This window comes from Xyrauchen texanus, chromosome 49 (assembly GCF_025860055.1).
Source record: "Xyrauchen texanus isolate HMW12.3.18 chromosome 49, RBS_HiC_50CHRs, whole genome shotgun sequence".
NCBI classification, from domain to species: Eukaryota; Metazoa; Chordata; class Actinopteri; order Cypriniformes; family Catostomidae; genus Xyrauchen; species Xyrauchen texanus.
Window position 1 is genome coordinate 10,749,392 of NC_068324.1, and position 13,532 is coordinate 10,762,923.

Consider the following 13,532-nt stretch of genomic DNA (forward strand, 5'->3'; position numbering starts at 1 on the left):
GCAAATGTTGACATGCATTTCTTTAATCGGTTCATCGAGTCTTTCGCATATTGCTGTGTAAAACGCTCAAGGTTAAACTAAAAACGCACTTTTTTCTACTGTTTAGACTTAATGGTTATATAACACATTTATTATACCATCTATAATTTAAATACACTGAGTTTTGAGTTAAAAATGTGTCCTTACAAATGTTGTGTATCTAATGCACGGCACAGCCGAGCGCGTGAAGTCTAAAAGCCTCTTGCACTGGGGATTTAATGAAGAAGGATATTATATTGAAGTCCATTGGAATTTGGCAGAAAAAAGTATGTGTGATCTTTGATTTGGGGGTTGGTGGTGTGTCAGAAGGTGGCACAGTTGAAATTCCAGGCAGTCTGTTTTCATGCTCTCCCACTGTGACTGTATCAGACTCCTGCACATGCTTCCAAGAGCAAGCACCATTGCGACACTGAAGTAGTGAATGTGGCTCAGCTTACCTTCCATTTACTCATTTTTTTTTGTGCAAATTTTCTCCCTTTCTATCTTTATTTCTGTCTCCATTTTTTTTGGCCCAAAAAGGAGAGCAGAGGGAGGGCTGTGCTGTCATAACTCCCCTCTCTGGGAATGAAGCCTGGGAAACACAAACATCCGACCTGTGTCAGCAACTCTCATGCAAAATCTTAAACTTCTTGTTTAATCCTCTAGCAGGATCCATGCACTGATCTCATTATTTCTAGGCTTTACAGTCATCTGCCTTCGATTAGTCTGGAAATGTTACAGTATGTCTGAGTTCTCAGTTAGTAAGGTGATGTAAAGAGAGCAGTGATAAACTGGTAGATGTTTTAGCTACATAGGTTGTATGGTGTAATTTGTGATAATCAAAATCCCAACTCACTTTTTTCCAATGGGAAGCCCTCTAAGGTCAATACTAGATGGCCTGCACATATGGAAGAACTTGAGTCTGTTAAACAATTCGGCAGCGGCTCTTGTTGATAATGTCACCCATTTGTATGAGAAGTAGTAGTTTGAGCCTCAGATGGCACGTTCAAAGACTGTTCACAGATTGCCCACAGTCTGTCTGAAGCTTATTGCAGACAAAAATAGAAAGAATACAAATTACCAGTGTCTACCGGACTGGCTGGCTTCATGCAACTTTTGCGAATCAGGGTGCGAAGGTTTTTAATCCGTTCACCCAGAAAGAAAGTAGTGTTTACAAGGCTGCTACAATGAGCTCCTTCATGTGAACATCAGAAAGTCGTTTATTGCAAGAAAGCTGCTTAAGACTCCAAATCGGGGTACGTGTTTACATGAAATGAAAAGCAGCTTTCTCCACAGTGACATAATTTCCCTGTGACAAAAACATGGCATATGAGGAAGACATCAATATTTTATTCTCTGTTGCTTTGCTTTATTTCCAGATATTCCAGAGTTGTTGCTGAGTTAGTTTCCTTAACTTTCCATTGTGACCTGCAGTGGAATTGCGCTGCAATAGTGGGGGTTCCCTCTTATTCCCTCTTTGTGATTCCCTAATATACCGAAGTGCATAAACTCAAACGTGAGGGACAGTCGATATTTTAAATTCGTGTATAAATAGTTTATAAAGTATGGGTTTTTCCCACTGTACTCCCAGAAATGTTGAATTCTTTCCACTGTGTTGACTTGTTAATATGATTTATGATTTAACATTCTATGACGTTAGTTATGATGTTACTTGGATTTGAACTTGTGACTCCAGGGATGGTAGTTAGCGTCAATACTTGCTGAGATACCCAGAGTTATTTATCATAATCTTTGTGCATATTGCCCCCTTATGCTGCCTTTATGTGCTTTTTGGAGCTTCAAAGTTCTGTCCACCATTCATTTGCATTCAATGGACCAAAAAAGCTGAAATATTCTTCTAAACATCTTCTAAACATGTTTGTGCTCAGCAGATGAAATTAAGTCATACACATCTGGGATGACATGAGTGTGAGAAAATCACGAGTGTGTCTTTATTTTTGGGTGAACTATCCATTTAATCCCTTATCATGTATTGTCTTTCAAATGGATAGAAAAATGTAAAGTCTAAAAATTATTTTTTGGTATATTCTCCCCCTTTTCTCCCCAATTTGGAATGCCCAATTCCCAATGCGCTCCAAGTCCTCATGGTGGTGTAGTGACTCGCCTCAATTCTCTGATGAATCTCAGTTGCCTCCGTTTGCGAGACCATCAATCCGTGCATCTTATCATGTGACAGTTAATCACATTACTGCAGAGACATCATGAGGCTTCATGCTATTCTCTGCGGCATCCACGCACAACTCACCACGCACCCCACCAAGAGCGAACCACATTATAGCTCCCATGTGACTACCCTCCCTAGAAACCGGGCCAATTTGGTTTCTTAGGAAACCTGGCTGGAATCACTCGGCACACCCTGGATTCGAACTCACGACTCCAAGGGTGGTAGTCAGCGTCTTTGCTCGCTGAGCTTCCCAGGCCCCCCCCCCCATCTACATACGTTTAAAACATTTTGTGAGATTTTCCTGATTCGAAATGGCACGTAAGAAAAAACACATTGTGCTTGGTCGCTATACATGTCAGTCAGATAATGCCTTTCAGACAAAGAGGGTGGTTCGTGGCCTGAGTAACCAGCAAAATTGACCAGACTTTTTGCAGATAGTTTATAATCTTGCTTGACTTGTGTAAAAGCACAGAAAGAACAAGAAAACATAGTGCATCACTAACACAAGTTTGCTTGCTGATTGTAACTTGAAACACAATATGAGCGAGGCATAAGTTCTCCTTTAAAAGAGGAAGAAAGGGACATAGAACTCAGTCATCCTGAAAATAGAACGAATGACACCTTTACTGTCCTAGTGCCTTCTGTCCTGGTGTCTGTTGTGTGTGGTTTGAAATGTATAAACCTACTGTTCTTGTTTTTGGTAAGACATCAAAACAGGATAAACCTATACTACAAACATGTACTGATCTTTGTACAGTTTCTCATTGCATGCATTTTAATTTAATTTTTTGAGTACTTTTGAATTGTTTTATTGTTCTCTACCTCCTGAATATTATTTCTTTCTTTCAGGGTTGTAGACATTCAACTTTCAAAATGCCACAGCAAAAGGATATAGTAAAGATTGCCATCCAGATGCCAGGCGCATACCCGCAGCTCATTCAACTAGACCAGGTGAGCCATCAAATGTTTCTCTGATACTGCCATCATAAAGTGGATGTTAACCTGTGCACACGTTAAAGAGCAATACCTGTTCACCAGCATTTGAGGAATAACAAAACTGCTCATTCTGTGTCATACTGAACTAGGTTTTTCTTACAACAGTTCATAAAACATATCATAAACATTAAATAAAGAGCAAGGTATTTCATCCAAATGAGTAAGTAACTTGTGTGAACTGATTTGAATTTCTAGAAACTGGGATTATACAATTGGAGTGCACAGCTTACAATTGCTAAGAATGCTTTTGGAAAGTACTTGGAGACGATATGCTTCATATAATCAACATTATATAATCTATAACTAGATTTGCTTCTGGAGTGAGATTTAACATTTAAATTAGATGATGTCACCCAATCTGCCCTTGTTTACAGCTGTGGCCAAAAGTATTGGCAGTGACATCAATTTTGTGTTTCACAAAGTTTTCTGCTTGAGTTGTTATTAGATTGCTAGATTATTGTGCAGTGATCAGATACATTTTAAATAATTGCAAAAAGCTTCATTGGCCAAAAAATGTACTTTATAACAAAAACCCAAATTTTCACAGTTTTTTTATACTACCCCCAAAAATAGTACAGAGCAGGTGGTGCAGCTATAAATACCTAAAGAACTGAGATCTGGGAATCCTAAAATGTTGAACCATATTTTCAAAAGATCTCAACACCCTCTCTCATATATAAGTCACAGAGTGTTATAACCCCCCTCACAATCCACTCTGACCAGCAGAAAGGGGACTTATTAATACATCATTTTGGATTCTGCCATCTGGTCGAGACAACATTTAAATAAATGTCAGAATTAAACACTCTGGACAATTTTGTCCATACAGAGTGCAAATGCGAGATAATGGGGTGTAACTTAACTTCCCTGATTAGTTTTATAGAAAGGCTTTGCAATGGGAAAATAGGGGCAAGAACTTCCTGTTCAAAACAAAACCAGGGAGGGGCACTCTCAGGTGGAAGTGACCAATGAGCCAAATGTCTGAGACAGAATGCACAATAATAAACCAAAATCCTGTGTAGGCCTAGACCACCTTTGTCCATAGGCCTATGTAATTTATTGAAATTTAATATGGGACACTTGCCATTCCAAATGAAGGATTTCGCTATGCTCTCAAATTGCTTGAGATAAGAGAGGGGAACATCTACAGGGAGAGATTGTAGCAGATTGTTGAATTTTGCAATACAATTCATTTTAATAACATTAACTTTCACAATCATAGATAAATGTAATGAAGCCCACCTGTCCACATCGCTCAAACCTTTTTATTAAGTGGTCAAAATTAACTATATCACACAATTTTGCTGAGAATAAAAATTCCCAAATACTTAATGCCCTGTTTAGGCCACTGGAATGCGCCCGCTGTTAGAGTCTGAATTGATCCAGGTCTATCTCCCTCAGTGGATCTCCAAGCCGGGTCTCTGTGAGCTTGCTCGATTTCCAGCTTATGGCCTGTTATGTCGAGCAGACTTGGGAAGAGCTTGTCTAGGAATTTCACCATATCTCAGCCTTCTTCGTTCTCAGGAATTCCAACAATTCAGACGTTGTTTCACCAATTATGATTCTCAAGTCTTCCAACTTTTGCCTTGGTCGCTAGTGGGTTAGCAGCTAATTCCCTCTCTGATGACTCAAGAAAATCTATCCGTTTATCGACGTCCCCGATTCTTGTGATCGATCGACGTATTACAGCAACATCTTCCATGTCCGCCACAACCTTCTCCAGCTGACTACCACCCCTGGAGTTCACTAGTTCGAATCCACCACAAGGACTTAGAGTGCATTGGGAATTGGGCATTCCAAATTGGAGAGTAAAAGGGAGAAGAAAAAAAAAAGAATATGGATGTATTGAATCTGACTGGTTTATGTCCATTTGGCAATGAGGACTGACACCATTTAATCCATAAAATGCTCTTCACCAGATATATTTAAAGATTTTCTTAAAAAAAAGAAAGAAAAACACTGTATGCTGAGAAACTCGTGCCACTCTTACAAATGACCCAGCAGCAACGATAAATTTTTTATTTTATTTTGATAAAATCCCGCTTAAATTCTCAAACACACATTACTTACAATAGGCTGTCATTAGAAAACAGGAAAGGCATGTTGGAGCAATGGCAGCAGGGCAACAGTTGCTAAGACAGGATTGGCCAGAAACGCCTTTTAAGGCAGGGTTTAGCAAAGGGTCAGTTGATTAAAATGTTCAATCTAATCAAAAACATGACGTATAATTAATAGAATTCACTGAATATCAATATTTGCTGCAAAAGGCATGCAAGTAAAGATGCTTCAATAGATAATGACCAAAATAAGTACAAGTATAATAATTCTTATATTCAAAGACATTAGATTATTGTGGAAAACAACTAAAGCATTAATTAGACAATACAAAAAGAGTCTTTAGAAGTTGGAAAATGTACTTGTTTTTTATTAAATAAATCACAAACATTGTATTAAAGGTGGGGTATGTGATTTTCTTTTTTGACCATTTTTTCAAAATAACTTGAAATCCTATTCCTAACCCACTTACTGGCTGTAAATTAGAAGCACTGAAATGAAAATTAAGCAATTTAATCATCTGTGGAACGGGCAGGACGCGAAAAACTCCAGCCGATCATTTTCAAGACCATCTAGAATCATTGGACAGAAAATGTGTCAATCAAACGGTCGTACCATGCCCCCTCCCCCACCACCCTGGCGCTGCGTGTCCGTTAGTCATCAGCTGCTTTCAGATGGAGCGGCATTTACTACACAGAGCTGTAGTTCATCACTGACAAGCTGGGCAATTTACTCTTCATTATCACGGCCCAGCTTGTTAGTGAACTACGGCTCTGTGGAGTATACGCCGCTCCATCTGAAAGCAGCTGATGGCGATTTACTAATCAATGAATGCACTTTATGTTATGTGCTTTACTGACGAGATGCGCATAACAATCTCATCTGATAACGTTATATCGGTCAGCCCTATATTTAGCCATAAACTTCGGTGACAACCAGGACGTCCAATATATTTTTATATATATTTATACAATATATATTTACATTTCAAAAACATAAATTTTCTAACAATACTAATGATTTATGTGACTGTTGAATGTTAATAATATCTGGTGCAACTTACCGCTGAATGTTGTGCCATGTTGACGGTCTTAGCAGGTAAATGGTGACGTCATGCAGAAACTCCAACCTATGCTAGCCTGGCTCGCTCTCGCGCATCTGAGTTTTCGCTCGTGCATGATTGCGCGTCCATGTTTTTCGAATGGGTGGAGTCAGGGCCAGCGTTGGAGGAGAGAAGGTAGGACCTTATGAGTTGTGTATTTTCAAAATCTGCCGGCCGTTTTGCAAATCACATACCCCACCTTTAAGGTATTAAATAGACATCCTTAGTTAAAATATCTCAAAAGCCCTTGGGTAGGGAAAATTAGTTTACATTGAAAGAATTTACATCTCAAAGAGTTACTTAAATACATTTGTAAAGCAGGACCGGTACCAAGATTCAACCTATGGGGGTATTTTTAACTTTTGGGTCGGCAAGTGGTGGTCTGTTCTCTGGACCGGGAGGGGGGTGCCAGTTTCTGTGAGGCACAAGGAAAATATAGCCCCCCCCTCCCCATAGACCTGGCCATTTGTAAAAGCCTACATTATCTGCAACAAACCATAGAGTTGATTATAAAGAAATGTAGTATGCTATAACAAAGTTTCTCTTAACTAAGATACAAGCAACTTTGTATCTTACAGCAGACTTTTGTTATTTAAATGTATTTGGTCTACATGATGAAGGGCTTTCTACATCTTACAAATCATAACCAATTAGTTCATTCTCAGTTGCTTTTGAATGAGCTATTATGGCATCTGCCCAGTTAAAACAATAGGGTGGACAAGTGTTGTGCATATTCAATATCATCATAGGTTTTGGTCACATTGTGGTCCCAAGATGTCTTAACAGGATGTGTTATTGTGAGTGAAGTCTTCACAATATGAAGGGCTAGCCATTGTCAGAGGTCTCTGTGGGATCTTCTCACTATGGGATAACAGGGTTGAAATATGAATGAACCTGTTGTGTGACAGTGATTGGTGCTTATGGATAACAAAGAACCTCAAACCCCCTAATGACCTTCCCTGCTTCACTTCCTCGCTATTCCAAATGCTTCCACATGGCTCGCCAGCCCATTGGCCACAAATTATAGGGCAGTGTTTGGTCAACCGCAGAACACCAAAATTTCTGATTGGTGAGCCACAGCGGCAGCCACAAATTACGAGCTCTTTCAGATGCTGACATGGGAGATGCTCTCATATTTTGTGTTTTTGTTTTGTTGAAAATCTTTTAAGATTAATAAAATCTCTCCGAGCTTTAAAGAGAGAGTTCACTCAAAAGCGAAAATTCTGCCATTCACTCACCCTCATGTTGTTATAAAAGGAGACGTTAGGCTGAATGTTCATCTTGGCCACTATTCACTTTCATGGTATGGAAATAGATGCAATGAAATTGAATGGTGACATTCTGCTTCACATATTATTTTGTGTTCCTTGCAAGAAAGTAAGTTGTACAGGATTTGAAACATGATTGTGAGTAAATAATGAATTAAATTTGAGTGAACTATACCTTTCAACAGTGTGTTTAGAATCCAGTTAAGTCAGTCAAATGACTCTTTCTTGGTTGTTAGACAAACATTTAATCAAATTATCTGTTTCTCTGCTGTGTTTAGCGTCCAATGCGTTTCACATTTTACCCTTTTTTTTCTTCCAGAAAAAGCCCCTCACTGCTGTCATAAAAGAGGTTTGCGACAAGTAAGTCAGTATTTTTGAATACAGAGGTGTTTATTTCTGTAGCTTAAATATCCATAGGGGGAAAATATATGTTTTTGTAAAGGGTGTATTATTTTTAAAGGTGGAATCTTCCAGGCCCTGACAATTATGCTCTGCAGTATGCAGATGGAGTCCAGACCTACATCACTGAATCTGTAAGTCATTTCCACCGTTTCGTGTGTGTGTGTGTGTGTGTGTGTGTGTGTGTGTGTGTGTGTGTGTGTGTGTGTGTGTGTGTGTGTGTATAGAGAGTTTAAGTCTAACCTACAGCCATTTGCTCTAGTATTGTTCGGTTATCATACAGGGCTATATTTAGCTGTTGACCTTGGGTGTGGTCACAGATGGACTTCATGCTGTGGTTGTGTTTGCACTTAAATCGCTGCTTTAGTTTCTGTCTGTCTGTAACCTGAGCAGAGGGGATGTGTCATGTGACTCTAAAGGCCAAAGTATACTTTGGTTGTCCGCATTGCTGATCGCTCCAGATTTGTTCCGACATGCGGACAGTCCTCCTCTGTGTGCATTGTTGAATATACTAAAATACAGGTGAAACTCGAAAAATTAGAATATCGTGCAAAAGTTCATTAATTTCAGTAATTCAACTTAAAAGGTGAAACTAATATATTATATAGACTCATTACAAGCAAAGTAAGATATTTCAAGCCTTTATTTGATATAATTTTGATGATTATGGCTTACAGCTTATGAAAACCCCAAATTCAGAATCTCAGAAAATTTGAATATTACATGAAATCAATAAAAAAAGGATTTTAAATACAGAAATGTCGGCTCTCTGAAAAGTATAATCATGCATATGTACTCAGTACTTGGTTTGGGCCCCTTTTGCATTAATTACTGCCTCAAAGCGGCGTGGCATGGATGCTATCAGCCTGTGGCACTGCTGAGGTGTTATGGAAGACCAAGATGCTTCAATAGCGGCCTTCAGCTCTTCTGCATTGTTTGGTCTCATGTCTCTCATCTTTCTCTTAGCAATGCCCCATAGATTCTCTATGGGGTTCAGGTCAGGCGAGTTTGCTGGCCAATCAAGCACAGTAATACCATGGTCATTGAACCAGGTTTTGGTACTTTTGGCAGTGTGGGCAGGTGCCAAGTCCTGCTGGAAAATGAAGTCAGCATCTCCATAAAGCTTGTCTGCTGAAGGAAGCATGAAGTGCTCTAAAATGTCCCGGTAGACGGCTGCGTTGACTCTGGACTTAATAAAGCACAGTGGACCAACACCAGCCGATGACATGGCTCCCCAAACCAACACAGACTGTGGAAACTTCACACTGGACTTCAAGCATCTTGGATTATGTGCCTCTCCATTCTTCCTCCAGACTCTGGGACCTTGGTTTCCAAATGAGATGCAAAATTTGCTCTCATCAGAAAAGAGGACTTTGGACCACTGAGCAACAGACCAGTTCTTTTTTCTTTAGCCCAGGTAAGACGTTTGACATTTGAAGCCCATGTCCAGGACCCGTCTGTGTGTGGTGGCTCTTGATGCAGTAACTCCAGCCTCAGTCCACTCCTTGTGAAGCTCCTCCACACATTTGAATGGCCTTTTCCTGACAATCCTCTCCAGGCTACGGTCATCCCTGCTGCTTGTGCACCTTTTTCTTCCACACTTTTCCCTTCCACTTAACTTTCTATTAATGCGCTTTGATACAGCACTTTGAGAACATCCAACTTCTTTTGCAATTACCTTTTGAGGCTTTCCCTCCTTGTGGAGGGTGTCAATGATGGTTTTCTGCACAACTGTCAGGTCAGCAGTCTTCCCCATGATTGTGAATTCAACTGAACCAGACTGAGAGACCATTTAAAGGCTCAGGAACCCTTTGCAGGTGTTTAGCTGATTAGAGTGTGACACTTTGAGCCTACAATACTGAACCTTTTCACAATATTCTAATTTTCTGAGATTCTGAATTTGGGGTTTTCATAAGCTGTAAGCCATAATCATCAAAATTATATCAAATAAAGGCTTGAAATATCTTACTTTGCTTGTAATGAGTCTATATAATATATTAGTTTCACCTTTTAAGTTGAATTACTGAAATTAATGAACTTTTGCACGATATTCTAATTTTTCGAGTTTCACCTGTAGTATCATCAAGCAGTTCTAGTTGAAATGCTTCAAAGTTGTTTGTGTTTGCTCGTGGTCGGAAGTGTATACTCCAGTCGGAACTCACAACAACGAAGTATACCCGGGCCTTAAGAGCTTACTGAATATTTGGAATAAGTAAGCTTTGATTTGATAAGTCTTTTTTTTTATGTACTATCCAGTGGTATTTTTGGGACCATGCACACGTATATGCCTTATGCTTCCTTTTTCACCAGGGCTGTTTGCGTATAATGACTGCTAAGGATTACTATTTGTGTATACCCTCGGTATACCCACTTGTTTTGTTGCTTCAGAAGTCCATAATCTACTGTTGTGTTAGTTTCCCTTTATAAATGGGTCATTCCTACAATTTGGTGTTAATAAGTCCCCAGTACAAGTGTGTGTGTGTGTGGTATTTATATTGTTAAAAACAATTTTTACGATTACAATTGGCATAAAGTTACATTTTAAATAATTTAAATCCTTTTCTAATTAATTCTAATTAATCTGCACATCAAACATTGACAAAAATAAGTGCTAAATCTTTGGATATCTATTGTTTCCCCATACAGGTACTCTTGTTAAGTATTACATTCTCTCACTAAAATGCATTCAATTGTGGTAAATGTGTAATTTTATCACTGATATTGAAGGTTTTTGTGTGCCCTTTGATTTATTGTCCACCCTGTTATACTATGACATTTCATTGAAGATGTATGTAATGAAATTATGTCTCACACACTGATTATTGTATATGTTATATGTGCTCAAGCATAACATGTCCACTCTGTTATGGGAAGATATATGGGTTTATGGGTTAAACCCATATATATGGGTTAAACAATATTAGTTTAGAAATATGTTTCCTAGATATCAATCACAGACCATGTAGTGTCTCATTTATCCACTGAATGTCCACCCTGTTATTGTCCACCCTGACGCTGCCCATTTAACTGGATGGACATCTGAATTTTACATTAATTTATTTTGACCGGATGACTACTACAATCTTTAACATGTCCCTGTAATGATGAATCATGAAGATACTTATAATAGTATGTTGTATTTTTCAAGTTTCAAAGCCAGAATGTTTCAGATTAGTAGGAATTACCTATACGATATGTACAGAGTTGCAGTTCCGTCACTCTCTTCACACTCTTTTTTTTTCTTTCTTTTTTTTTCTTGCATTTTGTCTTCCTTTTTTCTGTCCATCTGTCTTTTTTCTGATTGTCTGTCTGTCGTTCTGTCTTGCTCTATTCTTTATTGCTTTCATCCTTTCTTATCTTCTGTCTGTCTTTCTATCCTTTTTCCTTCCTTGCTATCCTTTTTCTTTTACTTTTTCTCCTTTCTTTCTTTCTTTCTTTCTTTCTTTCTGTGTGTCTGTGTCGTGTTTTTCTGTTGCTTTCTGTTATTCTTGTGTTCTGTCTTTCTTTTTTCTGAATGTTTGTTGTTCTTTTTCTGTTTTGCTCTTTCTTTCTTGTGGTCTTTCTTTCTTTCTTTCTACCTGTCTGTCGTCTTTCTTTCTGCCAGCCTGTTGTCTTGCTTTCTGTCATTATTATGTTCTGTCTTTCTTTTTCTGTGTGTCAGACTTGTGTGTCTGTTCTGTCATGTCTGTTTTTTCTATCTTCCTTCTTGTGTCTTCTTTCTTTCTTCTATCTTTCTTTCTTTCATCTTTCTTTCTGACTGCCTGTCTGTTGTTAATTTTTCTGTCTTGCTTTTTTCTTTCTGCTCTTCTGTCCTTTTTACTTTCTGCTTTCTGTCATTCTGTCTTCTGTTTCTATTTGTCGTTCTTTCTATTTTTTCTTTCTATCTGTCTCTCAGTCTCTCTCAATCTTTTATATTAACATATGGACACATTTCTGGTGGTTATAATTATGTTTAATAATAGCTGTATCACTTCCTCAAAACTGACAGTTGGCCATTTGATGATGTTTGTTCTATAGAATCGCCTGGACATAAAAAATGGCAGCATTCTTCGTTTAACCAAAGCACCAGTGAGTACTTGCACTACAACCTCATGTACACAAAATTGTTATTTTGCAATGAGAGTATGACACTGACAGTATATAACTTGTTAATTACATCTTATAAGTTTGCTCATTGTATGTGTCAGAAACAAATTTCAGTCTGCACGATAACATGTAATGACCATTTATGCTGTATTAGTGAAGTGATTTACAGCATTGTATGTGTGCTTGTCAGGGCCGTTGTGCTGAAGATCTGTATAAAGGCATTCAGAGTTCAGACTCGGGAGTGCGCTGTGACTCTCTGAAGCAGCTAGCGACCGTTTCCACTGACATCACGTTTGCTCAAGAGTTTATCAGTCGTGATGGGCACTCCTTGCTTGTCAAGATTGTAGAGGACGCTCACGAGTGAGTTTCATGTCTGACTCATTCCTCTCTTTCTCACTCAATAGTTATAATTGCAAGTGTATAGACCAAAGAACATAATAGTTTGATTTCCTGTCTCCAGGGCTCCTCTGATAATGACACACACACTCACTGCTTTCATGGAGCTCATGGATCATGGCATTGTGTCCTGGGAGAATCTATCTAGTGTCTTTACAAAAAAGGTGAAATCCAGCTACACAGTACCCTTCACATTTAACATAAAGCACAAACCTTAGACATCTCTTTTATAAATTCTGGTTATCATTCTGTGGTCAAATATATATATTTGTAGAATGAACAGTTGAGGTAAATAATTAACAACTCCGATTAATATTTAATGTCCATTTATTTATACATTTTCTAATTAGCCATTATTTTGCAATAATAACTGGCTGACTCTACATTATCACTAGCGTGTTACACAGCACTGTTGAATATTTAATTCTGATTGGTCAATAGCAATATTCTGTGGTCTTCTATTTTTGGCCATTATATCCTACATAGCTGTGCTAGTTTCAAGTCTCACGGTTCACTCTGTGGTCTCAATCTTCTCATATAATAAAATGTTTTCAACTCAAATTAACATTACATGTCCATTAAAGTACTTTCTGCAGCTGTTGTACTCTATCCCTCCCACTACTCTGGTCTGTTGTTGTAATTTTTGTCTTCTTTAATCTCTTGCCGTCCCTAAGTGTGAAAGTCTGTGTTTTCATGCATTTAATTGTTTGTTTTTTTAGATTGCCAGTTTTGTAAATGCAAAGGTGCTGGATGCATCTATCCAGCAAGTGTCACTGGCCATCCTGGAGAGCATGGTGCTCAGCAGCAATAGTTTGTTTAATGAGGTCAAACAAGAAATCACTCTGGAGAGACTCATCTCACATCTGCAGGTGTATGTATGAATACTTGGTCATTCAGAAAACCATCATTTCGCAATTTTACCAATGTTTATCTTATGGGTGCGGAACAGGAACTAGATAGTTGTGAGTTTTCTAAACTGTAAAATACACCACAAAGATGGTTCTTAGGTGTAGTACACTAGGTTTAT

The 13,532-nt window shown here is 38.4% G+C and overlaps 1 protein-coding gene across 1 annotated transcript in view; it reads left to right on the plus strand.

Moving 5' to 3' along the window:
- elmo3 (engulfment and cell motility 3) overlaps positions 1 to 13,532 on the plus strand; it is a 29,066-nt gene that overhangs the window by 241 nt on the left and 15,293 nt on the right. The window contains exons 2-8 of the mRNA XM_052122915.1: positions 3,053 to 3,154; positions 7,944 to 7,984; positions 8,085 to 8,157; positions 12,041 to 12,091; positions 12,300 to 12,469; positions 12,570 to 12,669; positions 13,225 to 13,376. Coding sequence (XP_051978875.1) covers positions 3,077 to 3,154; positions 7,944 to 7,984; positions 8,085 to 8,157; positions 12,041 to 12,091; positions 12,300 to 12,469; positions 12,570 to 12,669; positions 13,225 to 13,376 — 665 coding nt within the window. The 5' untranslated portion in view covers positions 3,053 to 3,076. The remainder of the gene's footprint in view (positions 1 to 3,052; positions 3,155 to 7,943; positions 7,985 to 8,084; positions 8,158 to 12,040; positions 12,092 to 12,299; positions 12,470 to 12,569; positions 12,670 to 13,224; positions 13,377 to 13,532) is intronic.